The sequence below is a fragment of the Phocoena phocoena genome, chromosome 1 (assembly GCF_963924675.1).
Source record: "Phocoena phocoena chromosome 1, mPhoPho1.1, whole genome shotgun sequence".
Classification (NCBI taxonomy): Eukaryota; Metazoa; Chordata; class Mammalia; order Artiodactyla; family Phocoenidae; genus Phocoena; species Phocoena phocoena.
This window is the reverse complement of record NC_089219.1, coordinates 127,055,149-127,071,919: the sequence shown is the minus strand read 5'-3', so window position 1 is coordinate 127,071,919 and position 16,771 is coordinate 127,055,149. Positions and strand designations below refer to the sequence as shown.

General features: G+C 33.7%; 1 protein-coding gene across 2 annotated transcripts in view; it reads left to right on the top strand.

Moving 5' to 3' along the window:
- The window catches only part of KIFAP3 (kinesin associated protein 3), a 157,174-nt gene that overhangs the window by 93,940 nt on the left and 46,463 nt on the right, over positions 1 to 16,771 (top strand). For both annotated transcript variants that reach the window (XM_065875696.1, XM_065875697.1), the window contains 3 exons: positions 565 to 690; positions 7,814 to 7,912; positions 14,384 to 14,469. In XM_065875696.1, coding sequence (XP_065731768.1) covers positions 565 to 690; positions 7,814 to 7,912; positions 14,384 to 14,469 — 311 coding nt within the window. The remainder of the gene's footprint in view (positions 1 to 564; positions 691 to 7,813; positions 7,913 to 14,383; positions 14,470 to 16,771) is intronic.

Below are 16,771 nucleotides of genomic sequence, written 5' to 3'. Positions count from 1 at the left end.
GGCAGCTAGAACAGTATTTTGTGACCATTATTGTACTACGTAACACATTTTCTTCCCACACCTCTAGGTCTAGCCCTAGTTTGTTTCTTTCTCTCAGAAAGGCAGTCACTAGTTCTCCACGTATATGTATGTACTCTCTTCCCTAACAATATGTTTTTTTAATATTAGTTTCCCTTTCCTATCCTGCCTTCTTATTTTTTTTATCCTGCCTTTTTAAAATTACTAAATACCATACCGCTCTACACGAGTTCACATGCACACACTAAGTTCTCTGAGGGATTCAAATGACTCTTCTATTTTCTGTGTTTACATTGTCATTCATTTGTATTTTCAAAGACTTATCTCCACCTCTCTACTGCTCCACCACCACGAACTGTCATCATGGAATGGAATTCCATGAACATGGAATTTTGGAAAAAGGACACATTTATAAGCGTGTTAAGGATTCATAAGAACTGATTTAATAGCTTTTAGTATCTTTTCTGTGAATTAGAATTTTGGCAATATAAAAGGATTTGTATCAGGACATTTCAATGAAAACTTTCTGTGATTTGACTTTACTAGGTGCTGCAGAAGATGACCTTGTTTTAGAAGTGGTTATAATGATTGGAACTGTATCTATGGATGACTCTTGTGCTGCATTGCTAGCCAAATCTGGGATAATCCCTGCACTTATTGAGTTGCTAAATGGTAAATTATAATTTATCTTAATTTATTTTTGTGCTAATATATAAACAAGTTATAAGTTCAGATTTTTAAATGTGGAATCTGCAATCATGAAATATTATTTATATTGTTGCATTACTCATCTTATAGCAACTTAAATTATATAGTTAGGAAAATGAATTAAATATACCTTTACTGGGATTAGATAGCATAGTATCAAATAGCTTTAGGTTGCAAAGTTAAGAATGTTGCTATAAAATGATTCAGGACCAATTTTACAGACACTACCCTCCTCTTATCAGCCTTGAACAACTAATATTCCACCATTTCTTCTTTATGTTGAGCTTTGTTTTGGTTGAATTGGATCTCCTATCTTACACAAACCCTTTTTTTAATATCTTGATTTCTAATCAGAAAAGTTTATTTGGAAGCTAATTCTAATCATCATATTCCCTCCTAGATCCATATATAGTATTGTCCTCTAAACTTTCTGCAGTGAAGAAAATGTTCTCTATCTGCACTGTCCAACACATGTGACTATTGAATACTTGAAATATGGCTGTTGGGACTGAGAACCTGGAGTTTAAATTAAATTTAATTAAAATTAACTAGCCACAATAGCTATGGTTACAATACTGGATAAGCGAAGGCCTAGATAGTCTTCCCCTTACCTTTGTTTTGCTCTTAAGGGCCCAGGTTTCATTTTCCATATTGCATACAAAATTTGTCTGACTCTAATAGTATTTTATTAGGGCCAAGTTCTGTAGGACCTTGTGTTAGTCTGCTCAGGTCACCATAACAAAATACCACAGACTTGGTGGCTTAAACAACAGAAATGTATTTTCTCATAGTTCTAGAGGCTGGAAAGTCTATCAGAGTGCCAGCCAATTTGATTCCTGGTGAGGTCTTTCTTCCTGGGTTGCATAAGGCCACCTTCTTGTTGTGTCCTAACATCCTCATATGGCAGGCGGGCAGAGGAAGTGGGGGAGAGGGAGAGAGAGAAAGCACGAGCACACACAAGTGCTTGGATATCCCTTCTTATAAGGTTACTAATCTTATGGGATCAGGACTCCACCCTTATGACCTCATTTAACCTTACTTATTTCCTTATGGCCCTATCTCTGAATATAGTCACATTTGGGATTAGGGCTTCAGCATATGAATTTTTGGAGGGATGCAATTTGCCCATAGCAGATATACATTAAAAGTAGCTAATTAGTATAGAAGTTAAAAATACTAATATGGAAAGCTTAAAAAGACCCTCTAATCTCAGTCTTTCCTGTACCAGGTATAATACATAATGAAAAATACACAAGTTGTAAGTATGTATAGCACAATGAATTTTCAAAATGAGAGCTCTCATGTTATTCCCACTCATATAAGGAAATGAAACATTACCAGCACCCTAGAAGTCCCTCTCCTGCCACCTCCCAGTCATTACCACCTTCACCAGAGTGGTTTCCATTTTTCTTTTTATCACCCATAGATGAATTCTGCTTTGGTTTTCAGCTTTTTAGAAATAGAGTCTTGTTTCTTTTCCCCTATGAATGTGAGGTTTGTGTATGTTTTGTACAGAACTATGTTTCTTTTTATTGCTGTATAAATAAATATACCACTATTTTCCCTTTCTACTATTTATTGATAGTAGGGTGGTTATTTTTGTTTGTTTTCTTTTCTAATCAATTTATTTATTTTTTATTGGAGTAAAATTGATTTACAATGCTGTGTTAGTTTCTGCCGTACAATGAAGTGAATCAGCTCTATGTATACCTATATCCCCTCCCTCTTGGACCTCCCTCCCCTGCTTCCCCCACACCTAGGTCATCACAGAGCACCAGGCTGAGCTCCCTGTGCTATACAGCAGGTTCCCACTAGCTATCTGTTTTACCCATGGTAGTGTATTTATGTCAAACCTAATCACCCAATTCATCCCACCCTCCCCTTCCCCCCACGTCCACATGTCCGTTCTCTACGTCTGTGTCTCTATTCCTGCCCTACAAATTGGTTCATCTGTACCATTTTTCTAGTTTCCACATACACGTATTAATATACGATATTTGTTTTTCTCTTTCTGGCTTACTTCACTCTGTATGACAGACTCTAGGTCCATCCACGTCTCTACAAATGACCCAATTCCATTCCTTTTTATGGCTGAGTAATATTCCATTGTATATATGTCACATCTTCTTTATCCATTCATCTGTCAGTGGACACTTAGGTTGTTTCCATGTCCTGGCTATTGTAAACAGTGTTGCAGTGAACATTGGGGTACATGTGTCCTTTTGAATTATGGTTTTCTCAGGGTATATGCCCAGTAGTGGGATTGCTGGTCATATGGTAGTTGTATTTTTAGTTTTTTAAGGAACCTCCATACTGTTCTCCATAGTGGCTGTATCAATTTACATTCCCACCAACAGTGCAAAACGGTTCCTTTTTCTCCACACCCTCTCCAGAATTTATTGTTTGTAGATATTTGGATGATGGACATTCTGACTGGTGTGAGGTGATACCTCATTGTAGTTTTGCTTTTCATTCTTCTAATAATTAGTGATGTTGAGCATCTTTTCATGTTCCTCTTGGCCTTCTGTATGTCTTCTTTGGAGAAATGTCTGTTTAGGTCTTTCACCCATTTTTTAATTGGGTTGTTTGTTTTTTTTGATATTGAGCTCCATGAGCTGTTTCTATATTTTGGAGATTAATCCTTTGCCGTTGCTTCATCTGCAACTATTTTCTCCCATTCTGAAGGTTGTCTTTTCATCTTGTTTATGGTTTCCTTTGCTGTGCAAAAGCTTGTAAGGTTAATTAGGTCCCATATATTTATTTTTGTTTTTATTTTCATTACTCTAGGAAGTGAGTCAAAAACCATCTTGCTGTGGTTTATGTCAAAAAGTGTTTTTCCTATGTTTTCCTCTCAGAGTTTTATAGTGTCTGGTCTTACATTTAGGTCTTTAATCCATTTGGAATTTATTTTTGTGTGTGGTGTTAGGTAGTGTTCTAAATTCATTCTTTTGCATGTAGTTGTCCAGTTTTCCCAGCACCACTTATTGAAGAGGCTGTCTTTCCATTTTATGTTCTTGCCTCCTTTGTCATAGATTAGGTGACCATATGTGCATGGGTTTATCTCTGGGTTCTCTATCCTGTACCTTGATCTATATTTCTGTTTTTGTGCCAGTACCATACTGTCTTGATTACTATGGCTTTGTAGTATAATTTGAAGTCAGGTAGCCTGATTCCTCCAGCTCCATTTTTCTTTCTCAAGATTGCTCTGGCTATTTGGGGTCTTTTATGTTTCCATACAAATTGCAAAATTTTTTGTTCTAATTCTGTGAAGAATGCCATTGGTAGTTTGATAGGGATTGCCTTGAATCTGTAGATTGCTTTGGGTAGTATAGTCATTTTCACAATATTGATTCTTCCCATCCAAGAACATGGTATATTTCTCCATCTGTTTATGTCATGTTTGATTTCTTTCATCAGTGTTTTATAGTTTTCTAAGTACAAGTCTTTTGCCTCCTTAAGTAGGTTTATTCCTAGGCATTTTATTCTTTTTGTTGTGATGGTAAATGGGATTGTTTCCTTGATTTCTCATTCCTTGATTTTTCATTGTTAGTGTATAGGAATGCCAGAGATTTCTGTGCATTAATTTTTTATCCTGCAACCTTACCAAATTCATTGATTAGTTCTAGCAGTTTTCTGGTGGCATCGTGAGGATTTTCTATGTATAGTATCATGTCATTGGCAAACAGTGACAGTTTTGCTTCTTCTTTCCCAATTTGTGTTCCTTTTATTTCTTTTTCTTCTCTGATTACTGTGGCTAGGACTTCCAAAACTATGTTGAATACGAGTGGCAAGAGTCAACATCCTTGTCTTGTTCCTGATCTTAGTGGGAATGGTTTCAGTTTTTCACCATTGAGTATGATGTTTGCTGTGGGTTTGTCATATATGTCCTTTATTTTGTTGAGGTAGGTTCCTTCTGTGCCCTTTTTCTGGAGAGTATTTATCATAAATGGGTGTTGAATTTTGTCAAAAGCTTTTTCTGCATCTATTGACATGATCATATGGTTTTATTCCTTAATTTGTTAATATGGTGTATCACATTGATTGATTTGCATATATTGAAGAATCCTTGCAGCCCTGGGATAAATCCCACTTGATCATGGTGTATGAACCTTTTAATGTGTTGTTGGGTTCTGTTTGCTAGTGTTTTGTTGAGGATTTTTGCATCTCTGTTCATCAGTGATATTAGTCTGTAATTTTCTTTTTTTGTGTGATATCTTTGTCTGGTTTTGGTATCTGGGTGGTGGTGGCTTCGTTGAATGAATTTGGGAGTGTTCCTCCCTCTGCAATTTTTTGGAAGAGTTTGAGAAGGATTGGTGTTAGCTCTTCTCTAAATGTTTGATAGAATTCGCCTGTGAAGCCATCTTGTCCTGGACTTTTGTTTGTTGGAAGATTTTTAATTATAGTTTCAATTTCATTACTTGTGATAAGTCTGGTTATATTTTCTAATTCTTCCTGGTTCAGTCCTGGAAAATTGTACCTTTCCAAGAATTTGTCCATTTCTTTGTGGTTGTCCATTTTATTGGCATAGAGTTGTTTGTAATAGTCTCATATAATCCTTTGTATTTCTGTGGTGTCAGTTGTGATTTCTCCTTTTTCATTTCTAATTTTACTGATTTGCATCCTCTCTCTTTTTTTCTTGATGAGTCTGGCTAAAGGTTTATCAATTTTGTTTATCTTCTCAAAGAACCAACTTATAGTTTTATTAATCTTTGGTCTTGTTTTCTTCATTTCTATTTCATTTATTTCTTCTCTGATCTTTATAATTTCCTTCCTTCTACTGACTTTGGGTTTTCTTTGTTCTTCTTTCTCTAGTTGCTTTAGGTGTAAGGTTAGATTGTTTATTTGAGATTTTCCTTGTTTCTTGAGGTGAGATTAAATTGCTATAAACTTCCATCTTAGAACTGCTTTTGCTGCATCCCATAGGTTTTCGGTCGTCGTGTTTTCATTGTCACTGTTTCTATGTATTTTTTGATTTCTTCTTTGATTTCTTCAGTGATCTCTTGGTTATTTAGTAGTGCACTGTTTAGCCTCCATGTATTTGTGTTTTTTACAGTTTTTTCCTGTAATTGATGGGCTATTACTATAAGTAATGCTCCTATGAGCATTCTTAAGCATTTCAATTAGTGAACATATTTACTCATTTCTGTTAGACACATACTTAGGAGCAGAACAGAGTACACATATATTTGGCTTTAGAAATAATGCCAACTACTTTGTTTTCCAAAGTAGTTGTGCCAATTTTCAGTCCCACCAGTAATGTACAAAAGTTCCAGTTATTCTACATCACCAACATATTTTGGCGTACAGCCTCTTTAATTATAGCCTTCATAGTGGTATCTCATTGTGGTTTTAATTTGCATCTCCCTAATCATTAATGAAATTGAGTACCTATTTTTATTTATTTGTTATTGGATGTGGCTAATAAAGTGAAGTGCCTATTTAAGTCTTTTGCCCATTTTTCTCTTCTAAATCTTTAAAAGTTTGATTTGTAAATTCTTTTACATAATGCATTTTAATGGTCATCTAGAGATAGTGCCTCCATATTTGAAGTATGTCGACAAATAGTGTATATGTATTTGTTTTGGTGCACCCTTCACACAGCCAGGAGTTTTCAGATTAAATAATTAAAAGACCAGGTAGTTGGAAGGTGAAAGTAAAGATAATGTAGTTGGCAGAATGAGAATGAGGATTTTGTGGTGAGCTGGAGAAAGTTGAAACAAAATAATCTGGGTCCTTGAATTGCTGTCCATTTTGATTATGACTGAGAGATAATAACAGAGCCAGCTCAGTGTTTTACTGTATTTTGATGTTCTCTGACATGTGGTTATCACAGGCAGAGGCTGTATACTACTGTTTTTATGAAATATATGGATTTTCAAGATTAAAACCCTTGGGGTTAGGTGGGGGAACACTATATACCAAGAGAGAAATTAATAAAATTTTAACCCAAGTAGTCTAAGAGACTGGCACTTTGGCAAGAGTGAGGAAAATTATTTGGAACAGTTGGACTTTGAGAGGACCACAATTTATTCCACACAGCTAGTTGGATGCTCTGTTGACCTGTAAATCTTTGTCTAACAGATAGCACTGATCTGTTGCCAAGAGTTGTTAGCAGACTATTAGTAAATCAAATTTCATAACCAGTATCTAAAAATTGGATTTCTATAAGTATTTGCTTTTGCCATTACATGTATTAATCAGTGGTCATCCACTATTCTGTTAAAGTCTTCTTTTCATGATAATAAACATTTCTTAATTAGTTTGTATGATTATGTAACATTCCTTTTTACTAGTATAATTGATTGGAACTAAAATTACTTTATTACTTCATAACAATAAGTATAGTTTAATTTTGTTAACATTATTCAACAAAGAAAAAGCATGTTTATAACAGTCTAATTTCTACCAAAAACTTAGAAGACGTGATTTTTTAAGAACCATTTTTCTCATGTGAGGTCAACAGTATAGAGACAAAATAAAACCAGGTTTATGTTACAAATTAGAATTATTTGAAGAACTTTTTTCTGAGGCACCAAAATAAAAAAGAAGTTCCCACAGTGGTGGTAAGTGTTGCCATGTCACACTGGGGACTTAGAAGTTAATCAATTTCTTTATACTTGGTGGCAAAAAATAGCAAAAATTACAGAAAAGCACCATTACTATTCCCTTAAACATGTCTTGTTTCTCAGTTCCTCGTAGATACAACCTTTTGAGATTGAACAGTCTCAAGTAGTGTGGTTTGGACTCAGAGATGATATAATTTCTCTCTTTAAACTCTTAATTTTTATTTTTGTATTTCAAAGTAAATTAACCTATTTAGTTTGACCACAACCAAATTAACTAAAACTTCTGAAAATATATTATTATGAAATTTTTTGACTGATCACCATCATGTAATTTAGAAAAAACACCTAAGGCGTAAATGATACAACCCCACCCATATATTATAAATAATATAAACTAATTGTCCTTTACCTGTCTCCTTGTCACCGTTAGTTTTTCTCATTCTTCATTTTTCCCCTCAATGTTTTTCAATTTTGTATATAATATAGTATTCTTTTATTTGAAGTTTTCTGTTTCTTTTCAGCTCAACAAGAAGATGATGAATTTGTGTGTCAGATAATTTATGTCTTCTACCAAATGGTTTTCCACCAAGCCACAAGAGATGTCATAATCAAGGAAACACGTATCCTTCAATGTTTACCATAGATAATGACATTTCACATATTAAGAAAAGATGCATTTTTAGGTATTTTTTCTTGCAAGTATTCAAATATTGTAGAAAATATCAAGTTTTGAAATAAATTTAGAGGCAAGCTATTCTTCATAGAAGCTATTTACCCCAAATCAGTATTATATGTAAGGTACATTGGAGAACAATTTTATTAACTTGTCAGGTTTCCTAAAAAACCTAACAAATATCTCATAACTTCCTTCTCTATTAACATAACTTAAATGTCACAGGTTCCTAGGACTATCCTTAGTCCTCTTTTAATCTTACCTTATTCACTATACATGGGAAAACACATCTACTGTTCCCATGACTTCAGCTCCTATGCTACTTATATGCTAATAAGTATTTTATATCTTCGAAACCTCTTTCTTGAGTCCCAGGCATTTGTTGCTAACTGCCACCTGGATGTCTTCCACCTACCTGAGGGGGCATAGTATGGCCTATAAAGCATTATAATTAAATAATATAATATAATATAATTAAATAGCCCTAATTTTAAATGCACTTACTAGCTACAGGACATTGGATAAGTTACTTAATCTCCTTGAGCATCTTACATCTATAAAATGGCCATAATATTATTAAAATAAAAAGACCTCCTATAGGATAGCTGTCAGTACTAGTGGATTTAAATCATCTATAATAGTTCCCAACACAGAGAGGTTCTCAGAAATTGGTATTTTATCACTATTGCATCCAAAAGGGTATTCAATATTGCTAACATCTCCCTCTCAAAAAGTCTACCTTCTGTATTCATGGTCGATAATAAGTGTCATCCATCCAGTCCCTTAGTTGAAAATGTTGTGTCTGCTGTCTCTTTTACTATATATAATCATTCATTTATTCTGCAAACATTTATCAAGTTCTGACCATCTAACAGGTACTGTTTTAAGTGCTAGACATATAGAAGTGTCAGTCCCTGTACTCAAGGAGTTTATAGTCTAATTGGAAGGCTAGATAAGTAAATCAATATAAAATTAAAATCCAGTATAATCAATGTCATAAAGGTATGTACATCAGGCACAGGATAGGATATATATAAACCAAGTCTGGGAATGTCATGAAAGGCTAGCAGTGGATGTGGTATCTAAGGTGAATCTTTGTGATTTTTGTTTTTTTTTTCAATTGTGGTGGTCTGCTCATTTGTGTACAAAAAAAAAAAAACTGCTTTCAAATACTGCATAAAATCGTTCATTACCCATATGAAAAATCTAAATTTTTTTTGCATATAGCTCTTCATAACCTGACCTTAACCTATTTTTCCAAAGTTTCCCCTTAACCTTATAATACACAGTTTCTCTTAGCATACCAAATTTCTCATCATTTATCAGACATTACCCTCGCTGTCATAACTTATTCCCTCTTCGTATGCCTTGTCAAACTCAGATGCATTTTTCTCCTTTTTTTTAACCTGACAGTCTCCAATTCATCAAAGATACGTTTATAAGCCATCTTCTCAGCTAAGCCTTTCTAATCCTGTGCCTACTTTCTTACCACTGGGAGTAATTTCTTTATTTTTCACCTCTAATAAAGTACTTTAAATTATGTATTTATATGCCTGTCTCTACCAAAAGATTTTGAGCTCCTCTAGCTCAAGGACTGGCTTTGTCTTCCTTTTATCCATACCCAAAACTTAACATAGTACCTGCCATGTGGTTAGAACTTGTTTAGTCAATGAATTCATGTGTCTAAATGGTTAAAGCTCTTCCAAAATTTAAAATTTAATTGGGATACTTTTTTATACACTAGGCTATTGCTCAAAACATTTTGAGGCTCCTCTGGTGTTCAGAGCCAATAACACATGCTTTAAGTATTAACATTGCCTTGCTTTTGAGGACAAGTTGAATTTCTGGAACCATATAAGGTCTCCAAGAGTCAAGTCTGATTAAAGCAAGTTTAATTGAGAAATGTTCATTTTGCTAAGGGCTGTCAGAATGCAAATACTATTTTGCTGTAACAGCATCACTAGAGAGAACTCTTTTTATCATAAAGTAATAAATATTTTTAAAATGTGGCTTATAAACTAACTCTCCCAGAAAGATAAATTCGAAATACACTTTTGAGCAATGTTAACATTGTTGGAATAACTTTTCAGCTGTGTTCCATGGAATGCGTTCCTTTAGAATTAATAGTTGCTTAATGAAAAAAGGTTCTGTGATAAATGAGTTTGGGAAACACTGAGTTAAAGTTAAACATATTATTGCTGCAGGGTCTTCTTGGAGCCTTTAATATGCTTTTCTGGGTTGAGAATCTAAAAGAATATTTTATGTAGAGAAGATTTATATAACTGCAGAAGTCACTGTAAGAAACACATATTAGAAAACATGAAAGTGAAAGTATAGCTTTTTCTAGGTAACTTCTTTGGAAGACAGCCCCTTGTTTATGTGTCATCTCATAGTGTTTCTTCCTTAGGACTAAAGAAGAATGAAGCATTTAAAGTATGTACCAAGTGCCTGACACACAGTGAATAAATGTTACCTCTGTTCTGGTCTGTCTGTTTTAAATGTACTCTCACTACCTTATTACCAAAGCTCACACTATTAAGGCTACTTGTATTTGACTTTTTCTTCTCAGTGTAACTCTCTTTTCATTTTCTCCCAAGTGCGATTTTTGTTAAGCCATTGAATCTAAAGTCAATACTTTTTAAATAGTTATTCTGAAGAATATAACATGTTGATAATGGTGGGAGTGGGAGATAAAAGATCTGCTGAATTAAAATTTTTACAAAAGCATCAAGGAATATTAGATCTGATGCTTTAGTCCATGTCTTAAGATTGGATAAAGATTGCTGAAGGGCTTCAGCCCAATATTTTGGTTTTCAAAAAACAGGATTTTTGTTGATGTCAATGATATTTGAGTATGTCTCATATTTTGTAACATAGTTTAAAATTATTATTTAAATGTTTCACCATAATTTTAAGCATTTTACTGTAATTTTTCTCTATGAAACCAATATACTTAAATATTTTATAAATTTATTTATTTATTGTATTATTTATTTTTGGCTGCGTTGGGTCTTTGTTGCTGCATGCCGCTTTCTCTAGTTGCGGCAAGCGAGGGCTACTCTTCATTGCAGTGCGCAGGCTTCTCATTCCGGTGGCCTCTCTTGTTGTGAAGCACAGGCTCTAGGCACGTGGGCTTCAGTAGTTGTGGCACGTGGGCTCAGCAGTTGTGGCTCACAGGCTGCAGAGCACAGGCTCAGTAGTTGTGGCGCACGGGCTTAGTTGCTCCACGGCATGTGGGATCTTCCCGGACCAGGGCTCGAAGCCGTGTCCCCTGCATCGACAGGAATATTCTTAACCACTGAGCCACCAGGGAAGCCCTTAAATATTTTAAATAAAATTTATTAGTCAGGAAATCCTTGCTTTTTCCAATTTTTTAAGTTAGAAAATCTGATCAACATTATTTGATAAAATTTTTAACGGAATGAAAGAAACTTGACATTTTGAAATGGTTGGTGTAGACTTATTTTAGGTAAATATATGATTTATATTAAGATGTTTGAAATAATAAAAATGGCTCTCAGCACAACTCATAGAAATTGAGAACCAGTGCTATAATAATAATTAATTTTCATATAATCCTAACAGTTTCAGCATGAAAAATAAAACAACCCAAATTAGACTAGATCCTTTTAGATTCCCCCTGAGAATTCCTAAGAGTTTCCTAAGAATTTTATTTTCATCTTATCTTTTTTTTTTTTTTTTGCGGTACACGGGCCTCTCACCACCGTGGCCTCTCCCGTTGCGGAGCACAGTCTCCAGACGCGCTGGCTCAGCGGCCATGGCTCACGGGCCCAGCCGCTCTGCGGCATGTGGAATCTTCCTGGACCGGGGCACGAGCCCGTGTCCCCTGCATCGACAGGCGGACTCTCAACCACTGCGCCACCAGAGAAGCCCTCCAATTTTTTAAGTTAGAAAATCTGATCAACATTATTTGATAAAATTTTTAATGGAATGAAAGAAACTTGACATTTTGAAATGGTTGGTGTAGACTTATTTTAGGTAAATATATGAGTTATATTAAGATGTTTGAAATATTAAAAATGGCTCTCAGCACAACTCATAGGAATTGAGAACCAGTGCTATAATAATAATTAATTTTCATATAATCCCAACAGTTTCAGCATGAAAAATAAACCAAATTAGACTAGATCCTTTTAGATTCCCCGAGAATTCCAAAGTTTCCTAAGAATTTTATTTTCATCTTATCCTCACAAAATCCATGGGTAGTATGTAGACTAGGTCTTATTTATTTATTAAATAAAAGTTTATTGAGCACCTGTTATATTCTCAGAGCTGGGGATACCATAGTGAACAAAATAGACCAAGTCCCTACCCTAATGGAACTTACATTACAGTAGAGAAAAGAGGCAATAAACACCATTTTCTTTACAGATTTTTCTAAAAATGAATTTGAATGTACACAGATATATTTTTCTGTATATTCTTCTACACTTTAAATATATCCTTTTTATTCCTCCCCAAAATAGTAAGTAGCACTGATGAATAGAAGATCTGGGATAACCTCTGTCTTTGCCACTTGCTATGAAACTTGATAAAATTTTTTTGGCATTATAATCATTGCCTCAAAAAATGTCATTTGCTTGTACACATGTGCTAGAGTTTCTTGTTAGAAACTTGTGGCCTTTGTTTCAAATAGTTTTAACCAAGGACAACTTTAAGTATTGGAGATTATAGCTTTCCTTCTTCACTGCCTGTTTCAGATCCATTGAGGTTTCTTTATTGATTTGAGTTTTCTTTATTCTTCCCTTTTCCCCTACTTGTTATTTATACATTCCATTTCTTTTCTTTTGTGTTAGTCTTAAAGTTCAACGTGCATTCTCACCAAGTTCTAAATGAATATATCTCTTCTTCTACTTGTAAGTCTAATGTCTCCACTTCCATCGTCCATGTTATTTGTTGCTCTCTAGTATTGTAATTTCACCTCATTTTTATAACATAAAATTTTTATAACATTTAAAAATTATTTTGATTATCACTTTTTAAAAACCAGTGCTTATTTAGGATTTATACTATGTTAAATAATATAGTATGTTTCCTCATTTACTGTTTTTTCTTGAATTCAGTTCCTCTATTTTTCTGCATTGATTTTCTTTCATAATTGATTACATTCTCTTATACTGCTTAGTGAACATCTATGAATAATAAATATATCTGTATCTGAAAATAACTCGTTTGTCCTCTTTAATAATAATTTAGCAGAATATGGAATTCTAGATTTCTAGTTATTTTCCTCAGCAATTTGAAGGTATTTTTCCACCTTGAATTGCTGCCAATGAGAAGTCTGTAGTCTACTAATTATCTGTCATAAAGTCTGATGACAATTTACTTTTTTTCCCCTTATAAGTGACTCGATCTTTTTGCCAGGAAGACCAAAGTATGTTTCTGAGTTTTTTTAAAGCCAAGTAGTTTTATTAGAATTTGACTTGGTGTTCGTCATCCTTGCTTGATTTTTCCAAGTATGCAAATATAGTCTTTCAGTATATAGTTTTGTCTTTTTTTTTTAATTTTAGGCAAATTTTCTTGAGTTGTAGTTTATAGTATTTGTTCTGTTGCTTTGGTTGTCTTCTTTAGAATATCTATCAATATTATGTTGGATCTTCTTTGCCTATCTTTAGTATCTGTCATTGTCTAATCTTTTTACTTTCTTTTCAGTTTTTAAAATTTTATAAATTTTCTTCTTTTTTACCTTCTGTTTAACTTAGAGTTTTATCTGTTGCTTTTATTTACTCTTGCATTATTATAAACTTAGTTTTTATATATTTGAAATGATTTTTATGTTTATTTTTAGTTATTTCTGGAATTGTTTCTCTGAATTTTCTAATTCTGATTCATATTGTTCTTTCATATATATCTATTGATTTCTTAAATTCTTTTATTTCTTTTTGAAATATTAGCGTTGCAGCTTTCAGCTTTTATGTGAAAATGTCTTATGTTTTCCCATACCCATATATGGGATTTGACTATGATTCTTTCCTGTTGTTGTGCAAAATTTTTTGTATGTGAATTTTTGTGTGAAATTAATTTTTCTGAACTTTTAGGAGGGTCAGGTCAATCAAAGTTTTACAACTATGCAGCTATAGAGCTCCTTATTTAGTTACTTTCACAAGTTTCATGGTTTCAAAAATATGGCCTTGGATGTTCTGAGATTTACTGGCTCTGTTTTCCTTACCCATTTTTATCTAGTTCTTTCCCCCCCTTTCTTATCCCTATTATCCATGTTTTTTAAATAAATGAAATATTAAATATTTTTGGTCATCTTGTAGTAATGATTTTATTTTAAAGTTTGAAGTTAAATTTCAGATTAACATTTGAATTTAGAGAAATGCAGGATTCTCTAACATGATTGAATAGCTGCAATCTCAAACACAGTTTGTTTCTTTAACCACTTTTTATTTAGAGGCTCCAGCGTACCTCATAGATCTGATGCATGATAAAAATAATGAAATCCGAAAAGTCTGCGATAATACATTAGATATTATAGCGGTAAGTAATTTTTCTTCCTACACAAAGTATAACAGTCTTTATTTTGTGGGGCGAAAGAGACATTGTACACCTGTTTAGAGCTTTGCATTCAATGTACGCATTGAATTTGAATTTTGGTAAAGTTCAGAAAATACAATGATACTAAATTCACTTTTCAATTGAAGTATAGTTGACTTACAATGTTGTGTTAATTTCTGCTGTAAGCAAAGTGATTCAGTTGTACATATACGTACATTCTTTTTAATATTTTTTCATTATGGTTTATCACAGGGTATTGAATATAGTTCCCTGTGCTATACAGTAGTACCTTGTTGTTTATCCATTCCATGTATACTAGTTTGCATCTGCTAACCCCAAACTCCCACTCCATCCCTCTCTAACCCCCTTGGCAACCACAAGTCTATTCTCTATGTATGTGAGTCTGTTTCTGTTTTGTAGATAAGTTCATTTGTGTCATATTTTAGATTCCACAAAAAAGTGATATCATATGGTGTTTGTGTTTCTTTTTCTGATTTACCTCATTTAGTATGATAAACTGGGTCCACGCATGTTGCTGCAGAGGACATTATTACATTCTTTTTTATGGCTGAGTAGTATTCCATTGTATATATGTACCACATCTTCTTTATCCATTCATCTGTCAATGGACATTTAGATTGTTTCCATGTCTTGGATATTGTGAATGGTGCTGCTATGGACATAGGGATGCATGTATCTTTTTGAATTATAGTTTTGTCCAGTTATATGCCCAGGAGTGGGATGGCTTGATCATAATGGCAACTCTATTTTTAGTTTTTTGAGGAACCTCCATACTGTTTCCCATGTGGCTGCACCAGCTTACATTCCCACCAACAATGTGGGAGGGTTCCCTTTTCTCGACACCATTTCCAGCATTTGTTACTTGTAGACTTTTTAATGATGGCCATTCTGACTGGTGTGAGGTGGTACCTCATTGTAGTTTTGATTTGCATTTCTCTAATAATTAGTGATGTTGAGCATCTTTTTATGGCCTGTTGACTATCTGTATGTCTTCTTTGGAGAAATGTCTGTTTAGGTCTTCTGCCCACTAAATTCACTGTTTAAACATTATTAAGACCTTTGGCTTTCAACTTTTAAGTATAGGCTCCTTACTTAAAGAGGTTTTATACATATTCAGAGTTTTAGGTCTGGTCTAAATGCCATCTCAGAATCACTTGTTTTTCAGAAAAATTATTGCAGAGAAGCAGGGAGTTTGATGACAGTTTTGCCAAAACTCAACACAGTCAACTTTGCAGTTTGGCCATTACATTTTTTAAATAAATCAAATCTTATATCAACTATTTTTTCAATTCTTTGATAATTTTTGTTGTAGACATAGATTTGTTTTATAAGTTGCTTTGGAATGATGAAACACCCCCAAATTTTAATGTTATCCATGACTTTAGAAGTTTTTAAAGTATATGTAACTGTAAGAATTCGATCAGAGGGATAATCTGAGCCCTGGATTAGAAACTTGCTCGCTGTGCAGACTTTTCTTCAGACATTGTGCCCTTCTGCCTGGACTTGACCCTTGTACCTGGGATGTGCTAGATGCTGGATTACTTTGAATATTTTTCTCACCTATGGCATACACACATGTACAACCTACTTCCTTCTTTGGACTGGATTTACACTGTTTATTTTGGCTCATCCTGTAAAAAATTTCTTGAATATAGCCTATACAGTAGTTTTTCAAAGTTTTACTTAAGTGTTTTAAGAGGATCAGAATAGCAGTTTAAAGAATCAATTAACACCTTCCGTGAAATCCTCTAAGTTGGCATTTCTGCTAGTGATTTCATTACAAAGTCAGATTACCACCAGGTACTTTCTGGTCCATTTCATGCATTTTATTTTAGAAATTCATCTTATTTGATTTCATCTGTTTTTTTGGATTTGACAAAATATATCATTACTGGTTTAAAACTAAATCTTTAAACCATTATTGGCTTAAAACTAAATCTTGACATTTTAGCTTTGATATCTAAATTAAAATAGGGAAGCTTTATGTATTAAATCATTGCTTCACCAAGATGTTTCATACATATAAGCCACTGATCACAGGGTTTATGAACAATATCATGACTCATGTACTATTTTCTAGATCACTAATGTCATTGTTGTATATAAAGTATATAGTATAAGAGTAAGAAACTTCTTAAAGTTCTATATCTGATTATCTTACCTTAAGCAATGAGGAAAGAGAGAGATGTCAGTCTGTTATGAATTGCTTTTATCATACTTTTAATATTACCTTCTTTTGAGAAAAAGTAGATGGAAGGTTAAA